General features: G+C 47.8%; 1 protein-coding gene across 2 annotated transcripts in view; it reads right to left on the reverse strand.

Annotated features, from left to right (window-relative positions):
• COL4A6 (collagen type IV alpha 6 chain) overlaps positions 1–13407 on the reverse strand; it is a 390567-nt gene that overhangs the window by 9886 nt on the left and 367274 nt on the right. For both annotated transcript variants that reach the window (XM_070759516.1, XM_070759518.1), the window contains 2 exons: positions 7532–7678; positions 5933–6049 (listed from right to left, as the gene is read on the reverse strand). In XM_070759516.1, the coding sequence (XP_070615617.1) occupies positions 5933–6049; positions 7532–7678 (264 nt within the window). The remainder of the gene's footprint in view (positions 1–5932; positions 6050–7531; positions 7679–13407) is intronic.

The raw sequence follows: 13407 nt of genomic DNA on the forward strand, positions 1-13407 counted from the left end.
TATTATGGCCATTAACTCACAGAGCTTGTTGCTCAAGCTTCCAGCATTCGTGCACATTACCCGAAGAACATTATTTTCATTATTAGTTTGCCCCTTATCATCAACAACTACATCTATTTTATTTACAGCTCCCTTTTCATAAGCTTCCAGAAACTGATTTATCCTCATTGGTCGGGGACAGAAATCATCCACATCAGTTACATCTCTGTCCCCTTTACTAGTTTAAATGCCTGTCCAAAAAAGTTCTGAATTCCTCACCGAGCACCTGGGTACCTCTGTATGATGGATGCAAACCATCCCTCTTAAACAACTCCCTATTAGACCACCTACTGACATCATGACTTACATAGCCAAAACCTTCAGCTTTACACCACTGCCTTAACCACACATTAAACTCTCTGATACAAGTTGTTTTATCCTCCTGGCCACAAACTGGTAACACCTCTGAGAAAGTCACTGAATCAGTTATTTTACCCAGCTCCACACTTAGACACTGAAAATCTCTTTTTACTACATTAACATTTCTCTGGCACAAATCATTTGTGCCAGGATGCACCACCACATCAACATTATTACCTTTACTCACAGCCTTGACAATGTTTGTAATCCGCCTCCTGTCCCTGCTGGCAGTGGCCCCTGGGAGACACCTCATCAGCTTCACCACATTGTTACTCTGTCCCAAATCAACACCTCTAACAGTCGAGTCACCCACAAGAAAATGTGTCCTCTTTTTATTTCTACTAACTGCACTTGATGGTTTGGTGACACTATACCCCTCATTTACAACAACTTCTCCTTTGAACATCCTTACTATTTAAATCTGCAAGAACATTATAGGAATTTGATACAGAGAGACCAAAATTGCTATGTTTTTGCTCGACTGCACATAATCTTCCTGAACCAACAGTTGTCCGCACAGCCCTCCTCCTCGGGGAAAGTGGAGGCTGCACACATGGCTGCATTACAGCACGTGGCTGGGACAATCTTTCCACTTCTGACTGCAAGCTACAAAGTAAGGACTGCAATCTAGAGATCTCGCCATATAAACTAGATGTCCTTATGCAAAGAGGGCAGCACCCCAAGTTCCACAAGGTACTATGGAACACAACAGCCAAATCAATATTACTATTGATTGTTTCCTGATTGCTTATTTGACCCCATGACAGTCATTAAGTGTTGTACCTCATGATTCTTGACAAATGTATCTTTTTTTTAATGTACTCTGAGAACTTATACACCAAGACAAATTCCTTGTGTGTCCACACTTGGCCAATAAAAATTCTATTCAATTACAGTAATACCTCATGATACGAACATAATTGGTTCCAGGACGAAGTTCGTAAGGTGAAAAGTTCGTAAGATGAAACAATGTATCCCACAGGAATCAATGGGAAAGCGAATAATGCGTGCAAGCATTATGCGTGGGGAGGGGGAGAAGTTTTCGCTGACGGCAAAGGAGAATCCCGGCACTTCAGCTTCAGACAAGGCTCCCTTGACTAGATGCCCCCTTCCTTATCGTCCTCTGGAGCCCGTGGGGACAGTCACATGCTCCCCTTTTTCTCCCTGGACCAGGAAGTGGCGCCCAATTGAAGTAACGATCTGGAGTCCTAATCCAGCTGCTGCTTCTCCTCCCTCTAATCCTGAGCAGCCCCGTCTAGGAGAAACCGTTCTGAGTCCTCTTCGCCCTTCCTGCCCATCGGAAAGAGAAAGAAAAGGAGAAAGAGAGGAAGGGAAAAAGAGGTGTGTGTGTGTGTGTGTGTGTGTGTGTGAGAGAGAGAGAGAGAGAGAGTGTCTGAATGCCTCTCCTTTGCAATGACACCAGAAGCTGCCTGTCGGCTGTGCTGGGCTCGCCCCCTGAATGCGGCTTTGCCTGAGGATGAGAGAGCAGCGAACACGGGTTTATTTCTCCCCCTTTCAACCTTCTCCTCAGAGGCTTCCTCCCATATGTGCCTCATGCAGCTTCGCAGCCTCGTGTTTCCCTGGAGGGGTTTGTGTGTGGATGGGGGGGGGGGGGCTTTCCTGTCTTTCCCAGAGCTGTTCGCCCCCCTCTGACTGAGCGTGTTTCTGTGGTGTGCTGGGCTGGCAATGGGCTGGCCCTCACGAAACCCGGGTGGGGGCTTTCTTTCTTTCTTTCTTTCTTTCTCTTTCTATCTATCTATCTATATATCTATCTATCATCTCTTTCTTTCTTTCTTTCTTTCTATCTATCCATCCATTATCTATCTCTCTATCAATATCTATCTCTCTCTCTCTCTCTATCTATCTATCTTTTTTCTATCTATCTGTCTATCTATCCATCCATCCATCCATCCATCAACCCACCCACCCATCCATTTATCCATCCATTTATTCATCCATCCAGGCTTGCCTGAGAAGAAAACTGAAACAGTTGCCAGTCCTGGACACGTAATGAAAATTGGGGAGAGGACGGGACTTTCACCTAGGCCGCTCTGTTTAGGGTAACCCGCTCCCTTCTTAATCAGAGGGGAGTTGGGGAGCCCTTGCAGAGTAGTGCCGAGGATTTTAACACGTTTTTCGCTGATAAAATTGCCCGGATCCGAGCGGACCTCGACTCCAATTGTGAAACAGAGTCGACTGACAATGAGTCAGTCGAGGTGACTGGGGCTAAACGTCTTTGTCCATCTGTCTGGGAGGAGTTTGACTTGGTGACACCTGATGAAGTGGACAAGGCCATTGGAGCTGTGAGTTCCGCCACCTGTTTACTGGATCCGTGTCCCTCTTGGCTGGTTTCGGCCAGTCGAGGGGTGACACGGAGCTGGGTCCAGGAGATTGTCAACGCCTCCTTGGGGAGGGGGTCCTTTCCGCCACTTTATAAGGAGGCGGTTGTGCGCCCCCTCCTCAAGAAGCCTTCCCTGGATCCAGCCGTGCTTAATAACTACCGTCCAGTCTCCAACCTTCCCTTCATGGGGAAGGTTGTCGAGAAGGTGGTGGCACTTCAACTCCAGCGGTCCTTGGATGAAGCCGATTATCTAGGTCCTCAGCAGTCTGGATTCAGGCCCGGCTACAACACGGAAACTGCTTTGGTTGCGTTGATGGATGATCTCTGGCGGGCCCGGGACAGGGGCTTGTCCTCTGTCCTGGTGCTCCTTGACCTCTCAGCGGCTTTCGATACCATCGACCATGGTATCCTTCTGCGCCGGCTGGAGGGGTTGGGAGTGGGAGGCACTGTTCTTCAGTGGTTCTCCTCCTACCTCTCCGGTCGGTCGCAGTCGGTGTTAGTGGGGGGTCAGAGGTCGACCCCGAGGTTTCTCCCTTGTGGGGTGTCTCAGGGGTCGGTCCTCTCCCCCCTGCTATTTAATATCTACATGAAACCGCTGGGTGAGATCATCCAAGGGCATGGGGTGAGGTATCATCAATATGCCGATAATACCCAGTTGTACATCTCCACCCCATGTCCAGTCAACGAAGCAGTGGAAGTGATGTGCCGGTGCCTGGAGGCTGTTGGGGCCTGGATGGGTGTCAACAAACTCAAGCTCAACCCAGACAAAACGGAGTGGCTGTGGGTTTTGCCTCCCAAGGACAATTCTATCTGTCCGTCCATTACCCTGGGGGGGGGGAATTATTGACCCCCTCAGAGAGGGTCCGCAACTTGGGCGTCCTCCTCGATCCACAGCTCACATTAGAAAAACACCTTTCAGCTGTGGCGAGGGGGGCGTTTGCCCAGGTTCGCCTGGTGCGCCAGTTGCGGCCCTATTTGGACCGGGAGTCATTGCTCACAGTCACTCATGCCCTCATCACCTCGAGGCTCGACTTCTGTAACGCTCTCTACATGGGGCTACCTTTGAAAAGTGTTCGGAAACTTCAGATCGTGCAGAATGCAGCTGCGAGAGCAATTATGGGCTTCTCCAAGTATGCCCATATCACTCCAACACTCCGCAGTCTGCATTGGCTGCCGATCAGTTTCCGGTTACAATTCAAAGTGTTGGTTATGACCTATAAAGCCCTTCATGGCACCGGACCAGAATATCTTCGGGACCGCCTCCTGCCGCACGAATCCCAGCGACCGGTTAGGTCCCACAGAGTTGGCCTTCTCTGGGTCCCGTCGACTAAACAATGTCGTCTGGCGGGACCCAGGGGAAGAGCCTTCTCTGTGGGGGGCCCGACCCTCTGGAACCAGCTCCCCCCTGAGATTAGGATTGCCCCCACCCTCCCTGCCTTTCGTAAACTCCTTAAGACCCACCTTTGCTGTCAGGCATGGGGGAACTAAAACACCTCCCCCTTGCCCATGTTGTTTTATTGATTGATTGACTGTGTGCCTGTTTTTTATATATACTGTTTTTTATGAGATTATTAATTTAAATTGGAACTGGATGGGTGGCCATTGGATTTGGTATTGTGTACTGTACTGTTTTTTATTATTGTTGTGAGCCGCCCCGAGTTTGCGGAGAGGGGCGGCATATAAATCCAATAAACCTAAACCTAAACCTAGGCAGCTTCCGCTATCATTGCAAAGGAGAGGCAGCCCAGCTGCCGAAGATCAAACTGTTTCTATTCCGTTCTAAGGCAAGGCTCAGGATTCCTTAAAGGGGCAGCGCTGGCAACTTTTCTTTTTAGCACTGGGGAGAAGCAGAAGGGCCGGCTTGCCTCCCTCCCCAGTGCTTTGCCCAGGGAGACAGAAACGGTGAAGGGGCGGGGGGAGAGAACGGGAGGCTCAGGATTCCTTAAAGGGGCAGTGCTGGCAACTTTTCTTTTTAGCACTGGGGAGAAGCAGAAGGGCCGGCTTGCCTCCCTCCCCAGTGCTTTGCCCAGGGAGACAGAAACGGCGAAGGGGCGGGGGGGGGGGGGGGAGAGAGAACGGGAGGCTCAGGATTCCTTAAAGGGGCAGCGCTGGCAACTTTTCTTTTTAGCGCTGGGGAGAAGCAGAAGGACCCTTGCCTCTCTCCCCAGCCCAGGGAGACAGGGACGGCAAAGGGGGGGGGGCGGAGTGCCATTTTGCGATCTCCGGTGGGTTCGTAAGGTGAAAAAAGTTTGTAAAAAGAGGCAAATTTTTTCTGAACCTCGGGTTCGTATCTCGAAGTGTTCGTATCATGAGGGGTTCGGATCCTAAGGTACCACTGTATCTGAAATGGTATAGTGGGGTTGGCCCAAAAGACCTTCAAGGTCTCTTCCAATTCTGTTATTCTATTATTGGCTCTCACCTAAAGCAAGAAGTCTTTGTCAATGTCCCACTTTGAAACATTCTGTTTAGACAGACTATAACCTGTCAACCCTGAAGCTGATCTGGCCGTGGCCACTTTGGGGGCTTTAGTGCTGCCCCATTTGGAGCTGTGTGAAAGGGTGGGGGGAGTAGAGATAGTTGCGTTGCTGTATCCAAAACAAAATACTTTCTCTTGGGTACCAAGGACATTCCCACCAGGTGTTCAGATGGAGGGGACTGGAGTGATCTAGTAACTGGACTATATCCTGATTGGATCATGTGACTGTTTGGAGAAAGTGAAAGAATGTTTACTTTTAATTAGGCAAAAACCATGGGAACATTTAGAGTCAGTTTTTACCAGGTCGTGCCAATGTGAACATATCCAGTAAATCTATTCTTTGAGGAATCCAACTGCCTCGAAATTTTGATTGCTATGAGTGTGTTACTTGGAACTCTGACATAACCTTCTTCCGGAAGTCCCGATTAGGAACAAGTGATGCCTTGGAAAACCTGGCACCAAACGCTTGCAGAAGATCTTAAGATCATTAATGTTTCTTGGGATAATGCCAAAGATTGAAACCTCTGGAAAACACTTGCTACTGCCCAAGGTGCTCTGCATGGGATCTAATGAAGATGAGGATGAAAAGTTGTCTTCTATGAAGATTAACCTCTCTGGCATTTACTCATCGGCAGCATTCTATAAATCATACCAGTCATTATCTTACAGTTATTACAGCACTTTGAGTCAAAAGATGCTAATATATGTAAACTTACCTTCAAATCCTGGTAGACCTGGAGTACCTGGAGTACCTGGATCTCCTACCATACCAGAAGGACCGGGTAAGCCATTAAATCCCACCTGGCCAGGTATGCCTGCTTTTCCTTTTGGACCTGGTCATTAACATAAAATTTTTGTCCCTTTCATTTATGATAACTATTTCAATACAGAAGTCATAAGAGAGATATACGCTTAAAAAGACGACCATCTTATCTTAGCTATGTCTAATCTAATGAAGAGAAGGACAAGGGGATGACATGATAGCAGTGTTACAATATTTGATGGGCTGCCCCAAAGAAGAGGGAGTGAACTTCATGTCCTAAACATCTGAAGGCAGGACAAGAAACTGGGTGGAAACTAACCAAGGAAAGAACTGGCCTAGAACGAAGGAGAAATTTCCTGACAAAACAATTAATCAGTCTGTTTCTGGAAGCTATGGGTACTTCATCACTGGAGGGTTTTAAGAAGAGATTAGGCAACCACTTGTATGAAATGGCATAAATATTGTGGCTGATCCATGTCCTGCTCAGCTTATCATGGATTTCGAAGATCGAGAGATGAATGTGTATTGGTATCCTAGACCAGTGTTCTTAGCACCCGAGTCTGACAGTGAAGAGGATGAGGAATTGGAGAGGGAAATCCAACCAGGGACCCCCCTCAAGAGGTGTTATTGAGTGACTAAGGAGAGGATGATGAACCTCTTATTGATGCAAAGGTGCGCAGAATTATGTCCAGAGAGGATTATTTAAGAAGGAAGAGGTTTGGGTATGAATAGCTCTATGGAACACTTGGCCACACCTTGTGACTATTTAAGGGGGAAAAAAATCTTGTGAGAAAGCAGTATGACAAACAATGTTCCAACAATGGCTGAGTGTGAGCTCCGGAGTTTAAAGAGCACTTTTAATTTAATTTAATTTATTAGATTTGTATGCCGCCCCTCTCCGAAGACTTGGAGTGGCTTTTGCCTCAAGACAGCTTTAAATCGTGCAATCTGCTTCCTCAGAGAGTCTACTCAAAGAGACTTTGTTAATGAGCTCTTGGATTCCGGCCTGAGACTGTTCTTATCTGAGAGTCATTAGGTTGGGAAAACTGCCAGATTGGACTAAATATCCCTTTGATTTTTAACCATTTTATACCTGACATTTTAAGGCAATATAACTCAATGTTATACTGTCTATTGAGTGTGTGTGAGTTTTAATTCCTGCCGGTGATTCGTCTAACAGAACAATAGGTTCCCCTGCTTGAGCAGGGGATTGGACTAGAAGACATCCAGGGTCTCTTCCAACTCTATTAGTCTATTATTCTGCTTTTACAAATATATATTTTTTAAAAACAAGCTCTCACTAGCCTTCTGTTTTAAGCCTGAAGGTCTCTGTTGATAACCATAGGAAGACAGATCCTACAAGGATTCTTTAGAGCAAGGGTCTCCAACCTTGGCAACTTTAAGACTTGTGGATTTCAACTCCCAGAATTGAGAGTTGAAGTACACAAGTCTTAAAGTTGTCAAGGTTGGAGGCCCCTGCTTTAGAGACCACCTTCTCCTGAGTCCCAGCTTTGCATATGCCCATTTCTATGGACAATGTAACTTATCTTACCTTGTGGTCCAATTTGTCCCTGGAAGCCAGGGTCTCCATTTAAACCAGGGATACCATTATTTCCAGGCAATCCAGCTAAGCCGGGAGGAACTCTGACTTCTTTTGGTGGTTGGGTTACGCCTGGAGCTCCTTGCAGCCCAGGAAAACCTATACAACACATAGAAACATAGAAACATAGAAGTCTGACGGCAGAAAAAGACCTCCTGGTCCATCTAGTCTGCCCTTATACTATTTTCTGTGTTTTATCTTAGGATGGATATATGTTTATCCCAGGCATGTTTAAATTCAGTTACTGTGGATTTATCTACCACGTCTGCTGGAAGTTTGTTCCAAGGATCTACTACTCTTTCAGTAAAATAATATTTTCTCATTTTGCTTTTGATCTAACCCCCAACTAACTTCAGATTGTGTCCCCTTGTTCTTGTGTTCACTTTCCTATTAAAAACACTTCCCTCCTGGACCTTATTTAACCCTTTAATATATTTAAATGTTTCGATCATGTCCCCCCTTTTCCTTCTGTCCTCCAGACTATACAGATTGAGTTCATTAAGTCTTTCCTGATACGTTTTATGCTTAAGACCTTCCACCATTCTTGTAGCCCGTCTTTGGACCCGTTCAATTTTGTCAATATCTTTTTGTAGGTGAGGTCTCCAGAACTGAACACAGTATTCCAAATGTGGTCTCACCAGCGCTCTATATAAGGGGATCACAATCTCCTTCTTCCTGCTTGTTATACCTCTAGCTATGCAGCCAAGCATCCTACTTGCTTTTCCTACTGCCCGACCACACTGCTCACCCATTTTGAGACTGTCAGAAATCACTACCCCTAAATCCTTCTCTTCTGAAGTTTTTGCTAACACAGAACTGCCAATGCAATACTCAGAATGAGGATTCCTTTTCCCCAAGTGCATTATTTTACATTTGAAAATATTAAACTGCAGTTTCCATTGCTTTGACCATTTATCTAGTAAAGCTAAATCATTTACCATATTACAGACCCCTCCAGGAATATCAACCCTATTGCACACTTTAGAGTCATCGGCAAATAGGCAAACCTTCCCTACCAAACCTTCCCCTATGTCACTCACAAACATATTAAAAAGAATAGGACCCAGAACAGACCCTTGTGGCACACCGCTTGTAACCTGACTCTGCTCAGAATACTCGCCATTAACAATAACTCTCTGATGTCTACGCTTCAGCCAGCTGCAAATCCATTGAATTATCCAGGGATTAAGTCCAATCTTCACTAATTTATCTATCAGCTCTTTATGTGGAACCGTATCAAAGGCTTTGCTGAAGTCCAGGTAGGCAATATGCACGGCACCACCTTCATCCAACACCTTTGTGACACAGAGGAAGGATGACTTGTAAAAGTGACATTCATGGGTTATCCTACCAATTTGGTTAGAAAATCCCATAAGGTCATATTTTTCTGTCATTATTAGAGTCTGCAACAATCACACAATGAATTGCTACAGTGTAGAATATGCCTCCCTCTCAATTGTTCTTCCTGTTTTCAATCCGCAGTGAAAAATATCTCAACCTAGAGCAGCAGTCCCCAAACTTGGCAACTTTAAGATTTACGGACTTCAGCTCCCTGAATTCTCCAGGCAGCATAGCTGGCTGAAGAATTCTGGGAGTTGAAGTCTACAAGTCTTACAGTAGCCAAGTTTGAAGACCTCTGACCTAAAGATCATGGATAAAAAAAAAAAGACTCAAATAGACCGAGGATGGCTCACAAAGAAGAGGAATGTCGTATAAAATGGCATGTCTATTTGTTTGGAAACTCAAATGTAGCATCCAGGGAGGCAGACCACTTTTGGACCACCAAGTTCTCCTGAACTGATATAGCAAGCCAAGTTCCATAACTTCAAAAACAAACTTGAATTTGGGATTCAGTCTAGATTCTAGGTTTGTGATGGCGAATCTATGGCACGCATACACAGCTGGCATGCAGAACCATATTGGAGGGCATGTGAGATGTTGCCCTATGCCAGCTCCAGCACGCATGCACACACTGGCCAGCTGATTTTCGGCTTTGGAAAAGGCTTCCCTGAAGCCCTGGAGTGCAAAAAAAAAAAAAAGCCCAACGGACAAAATGGAAGTGCGTTTACTCAAAGGTTTGCCTGTTGGGCTGTTTTTTGCACTCCAGGGCTTCAGGAAGCTTCCCTGAACTCCCTGGAGTGCAAAATACAGCACAACGGGCAAACTGGAAATCCATTTTTCTGAACTTCCGGTTTGCTCATTTTTTCACATCCCAGACTTCAGTAAAGCCTATGCGCATGCACGAGGATGGGGGAGATTGTGCACATGTGCGGGGCAGTGCGGGCAGTGGTGTGCATGCATGGGGTGGAGGGAAGGGGTGTGGGCATTTGCACGCATACTAGTAGACACCCACACACACACTTTTGGCACGTGGACCAAAAAGGTTCACCATCACTGTTCTAGGATGATGTCAAGCCCAGTAAAATTAGGGAAGCAGAATACAAATCTCAGTTAGACATCTTGTGTGCACAACATTGCCTCAGATGAGTTGCAGTTTATGAGACATGGACCTTCAACTCCTCAATTGCTTATGTCTGCTTTTTCTTCCATTCTTTGCCTGCTTCCTCATAATCTATAATAAATAGTACGTGGCCAATCATCTGTCTGATGCTCGTACAGACGTTCTCAACTCATAGCCATAATAGAACCTGCCCATTACACGGTTGTAAAGCATGACAGCTATAAAGCAGGTCACTCAAGTGGTCAACTCGACTTTATGACTTCATTTTTGTAGTAGTTGTTAAGTGAATGTGGAGATTGCAAAGCTATTTATTTATTTATTTATTTATTTATTTATTTATTTATTTATTATTTAGATTTGTATGCCGCCCCTCTCCGCAGACTCGGGGCGGCTCACAGCACGACACAACAATTCATAACAAATCCAAATATAATTTAAAATATTTAAAAAAGAACCCCATTTTACTAACAAACACACACACAAACATACCATGCATAAATTGTACATGCCCGGGGGAGGTGTTTCAGTTCCCCCATGCCTGACGACAAAGGTGGGTTTTAAGGAGCTTACGGAAGGCAGGGAGAGTAGGGGCAGTTCTAATCTCTGGGGGGAGTTGGTTCCAGAGAGTCGGGGCCGCCACAGAGAAGGCTCTTCCCCTGGGGCCCGCCAACTGACATTGTTTAGTTGACGGGACCCGGAGAAGGCCCACTCTGTGGGACATAATCGGTCGCTGGGATTCGTGCGGCAGAAGGCGGTCTCGGAGATATTCTGGTCCAGTGCCATGAAGGGCTTTAAAGGTCATAACCAACACTTTGAATTGTGACCGGAAATTGATCGGCAGCCAATGCAGACTGTGGAGTGATGGTGAAAACATGGGCATACCTAGGTAAGCCCATGACCGCTCTCGCAGCTGCATTCTGCACGATCTTATCCGGGTTGAGTTTGAGTCTGTTGACACCCATCCAGGCCCCAACAGCCTCCAGACACCGGCACATCATTTCCACTGCTTCGTTGACTGGACATGGGGTGGAGATGTAAAGCTGGGTATCATAAGCGTACTGATGATACCTCACCCCATGCCCTTGGATGAACTCACCCAGCGGTTTCATGTAGATATTAAATAGCAGGGGGGAGAGGACCGACCCCTGAGGCACCCCACAAGGGAGAGACCTTGGAGTCGACCTCTGACCCCCCCCCTAACACCGACTGCGACCGACCGGAGAGGTAGGAGCAGAACCACTGGAGAACAGTGCCTCCCACCCCCAACCCCTCCAGCCGGTGCAGAAGGATACCATGGTCGATGGTATCGAAAGCCGCTGAGAGGTCAAGAAGCACCAGGACAGAGGATAAACCCCTGTCCCAGGCCCGCCAGAGATCATCCATCAACGCGACCAAAGCAGTTTCCGTGCTGTAACCGGGCCTGAAACCCGACTGCTGGGGACCTAGATAATCGGCTTCTTCCAATGACCGTTGGAGCTGGAGCGCCACCACCTTCTCAACAACCTTCCCCATAAAGGGAAGGTTGGAGACTGGACGATAGTTATTAAGTACGGCTGGGTCCAGGGAAGGCTTCTTGAGGAGGGGGCGCACGAGCGCCTCTTTATAGAGTGTTGGAAAAACTCCCCTCCCCAAGGAAGCGTTGGTAACCTCCTGGACCCAGCTCCGTGTCACCTCCCTGCTGGCCAAGACCAGCCAGGAGGGACATGGATCCAGTAAACAGGTGGTGGAACTCACAGCTCCAATGGCCTTGTCCAATTCATCAGGTGTCACCAGATCAAACTCTTCCCAGACAGGTGGACAACTACGTGCCCCAGTCACCTCGACTGACTCGTTGTCAGTCAACTCTGTTTTCCAATTGGAGTCGAGGTCGGCCCGGATCTGAGCGATTTTATCAGCGAAAAACGTGTTAAAATCCTCGGCACTGCTCTGCAAGGGCTCCCCAACTCCCCCCTGGTTGAGAAGGGAGCGGGTCACCCTAAACAGAGCGGCCGGGCGGGATTCCGCTGATGCAATCAAAGCGGCATGGTACGCGCATCTTGCCGCCTTGAGCGCCACTTTGTAAGTCTTAATAAAAGCTCTTACAAGTGTTTGATCAGATTTAGACCTACTCTTCCTCCATCGCTTCTCTAGACGTCTCTTCTGGCGTTTCAACTCCCGGAGCTCCTCGTTGAACCATGGAGCTCTATGGGGTCTAGTGCCACGGAGAGGTCGCAAAGGCGCAATCCGGTCAAGAGCCTCTGCTGCAGCCTTGTTCCAGGCCTCCGCAAGAGACTCCGCCGAACTGTGGACGAGTGCCTCTGGAATAACCCCAAGCGCCGTCTGAAAGCCCTCTGGGTCCATCAGGCGTCTGGGGCGGAACATCTTAATTGGTTCCGCCTCCCTGCGAGGAAGGATTGGAGCCAGGAAGTCAAGCCGTAGTAGGAAATGGTCTGACCATGACAAAGGCAATGCTTCTAAGCCCCTTAGTCTCAGACCATTACTCAATTGCTCGGAAAGGAATACCATGTCAGGTGTGTGCCCTCCCTCGTGAGTCGGACCCTGTACTACTTGAGTCAGGTCCATGGCTGTCATGGTGGCCATGAACTCCTGTGCCAACCCAGAGGTTTCGCCGAGCGACGGCAGGTTGAAGTCCCCCAGGACAATAAGTCCGGGGAACTCCACCGCCAGCCCGGCTACCTCCTCGAGCAGCACAGGCAGGGCTTTTGACACGCAGCTGGGAGGCAGGCACGTGAGAAGCAAGCCCACCTGAACCCCTAAGTCCAACTTCACAAGGAGGGACTCGCAACCTGCAATCTCCGGAGCAACGAGCCTACGCAGGCAAAGGCTCTCCCTGGCTATAATGGCCACTCCTCCCCCCCTTCCCTGGGGTCGAGGTTGATGCCATATCTGAAACCCAGCTGGGCAGATTTCCGAGAGAGGAACTCCTCCCTCCGGGCCCAGCCAGGTTTCAGTTACACATGCCAGGTCGGCCTCCTCATCCAGGATTAAATCCCGGATGAGGAGAGCTTTATTTACCACCGACCTGGCATTGAGCAGCAGCAACCTGAGCCCAGGGCCAGAGTTACACTCATCACCAGTGCCCTGGGTTGAGCTCACGGAGCCGGAACAACGAATAGTTATTAGACAGCGATCCCTCGTTCCCCTGGAATGGCTAACTCCGTGGCTCCCGCCATATCTACCTCTCCCCAGCAACACCGGGATATTCCGACCCTCTGCCACCCCAGAGATCGGTGCTAAGGGCTGGTTTTGTTGAAAATCAGAAGCAAACCTTAGCAACTTTAAGACTTCTGGACTTCAACTCCCAGAGTTCCTCAGCCAGCTTCCAGCCAATTCTGGAAGTTGAAGCCCACAAGTCTTAAAGTTGTCA

Source organism: Erythrolamprus reginae, chromosome 8, assembly GCF_031021105.1.
Source record: "Erythrolamprus reginae isolate rEryReg1 chromosome 8, rEryReg1.hap1, whole genome shotgun sequence".
NCBI lineage: Eukaryota > Metazoa > Chordata > Lepidosauria > Squamata > Dipsadidae > Erythrolamprus > Erythrolamprus reginae.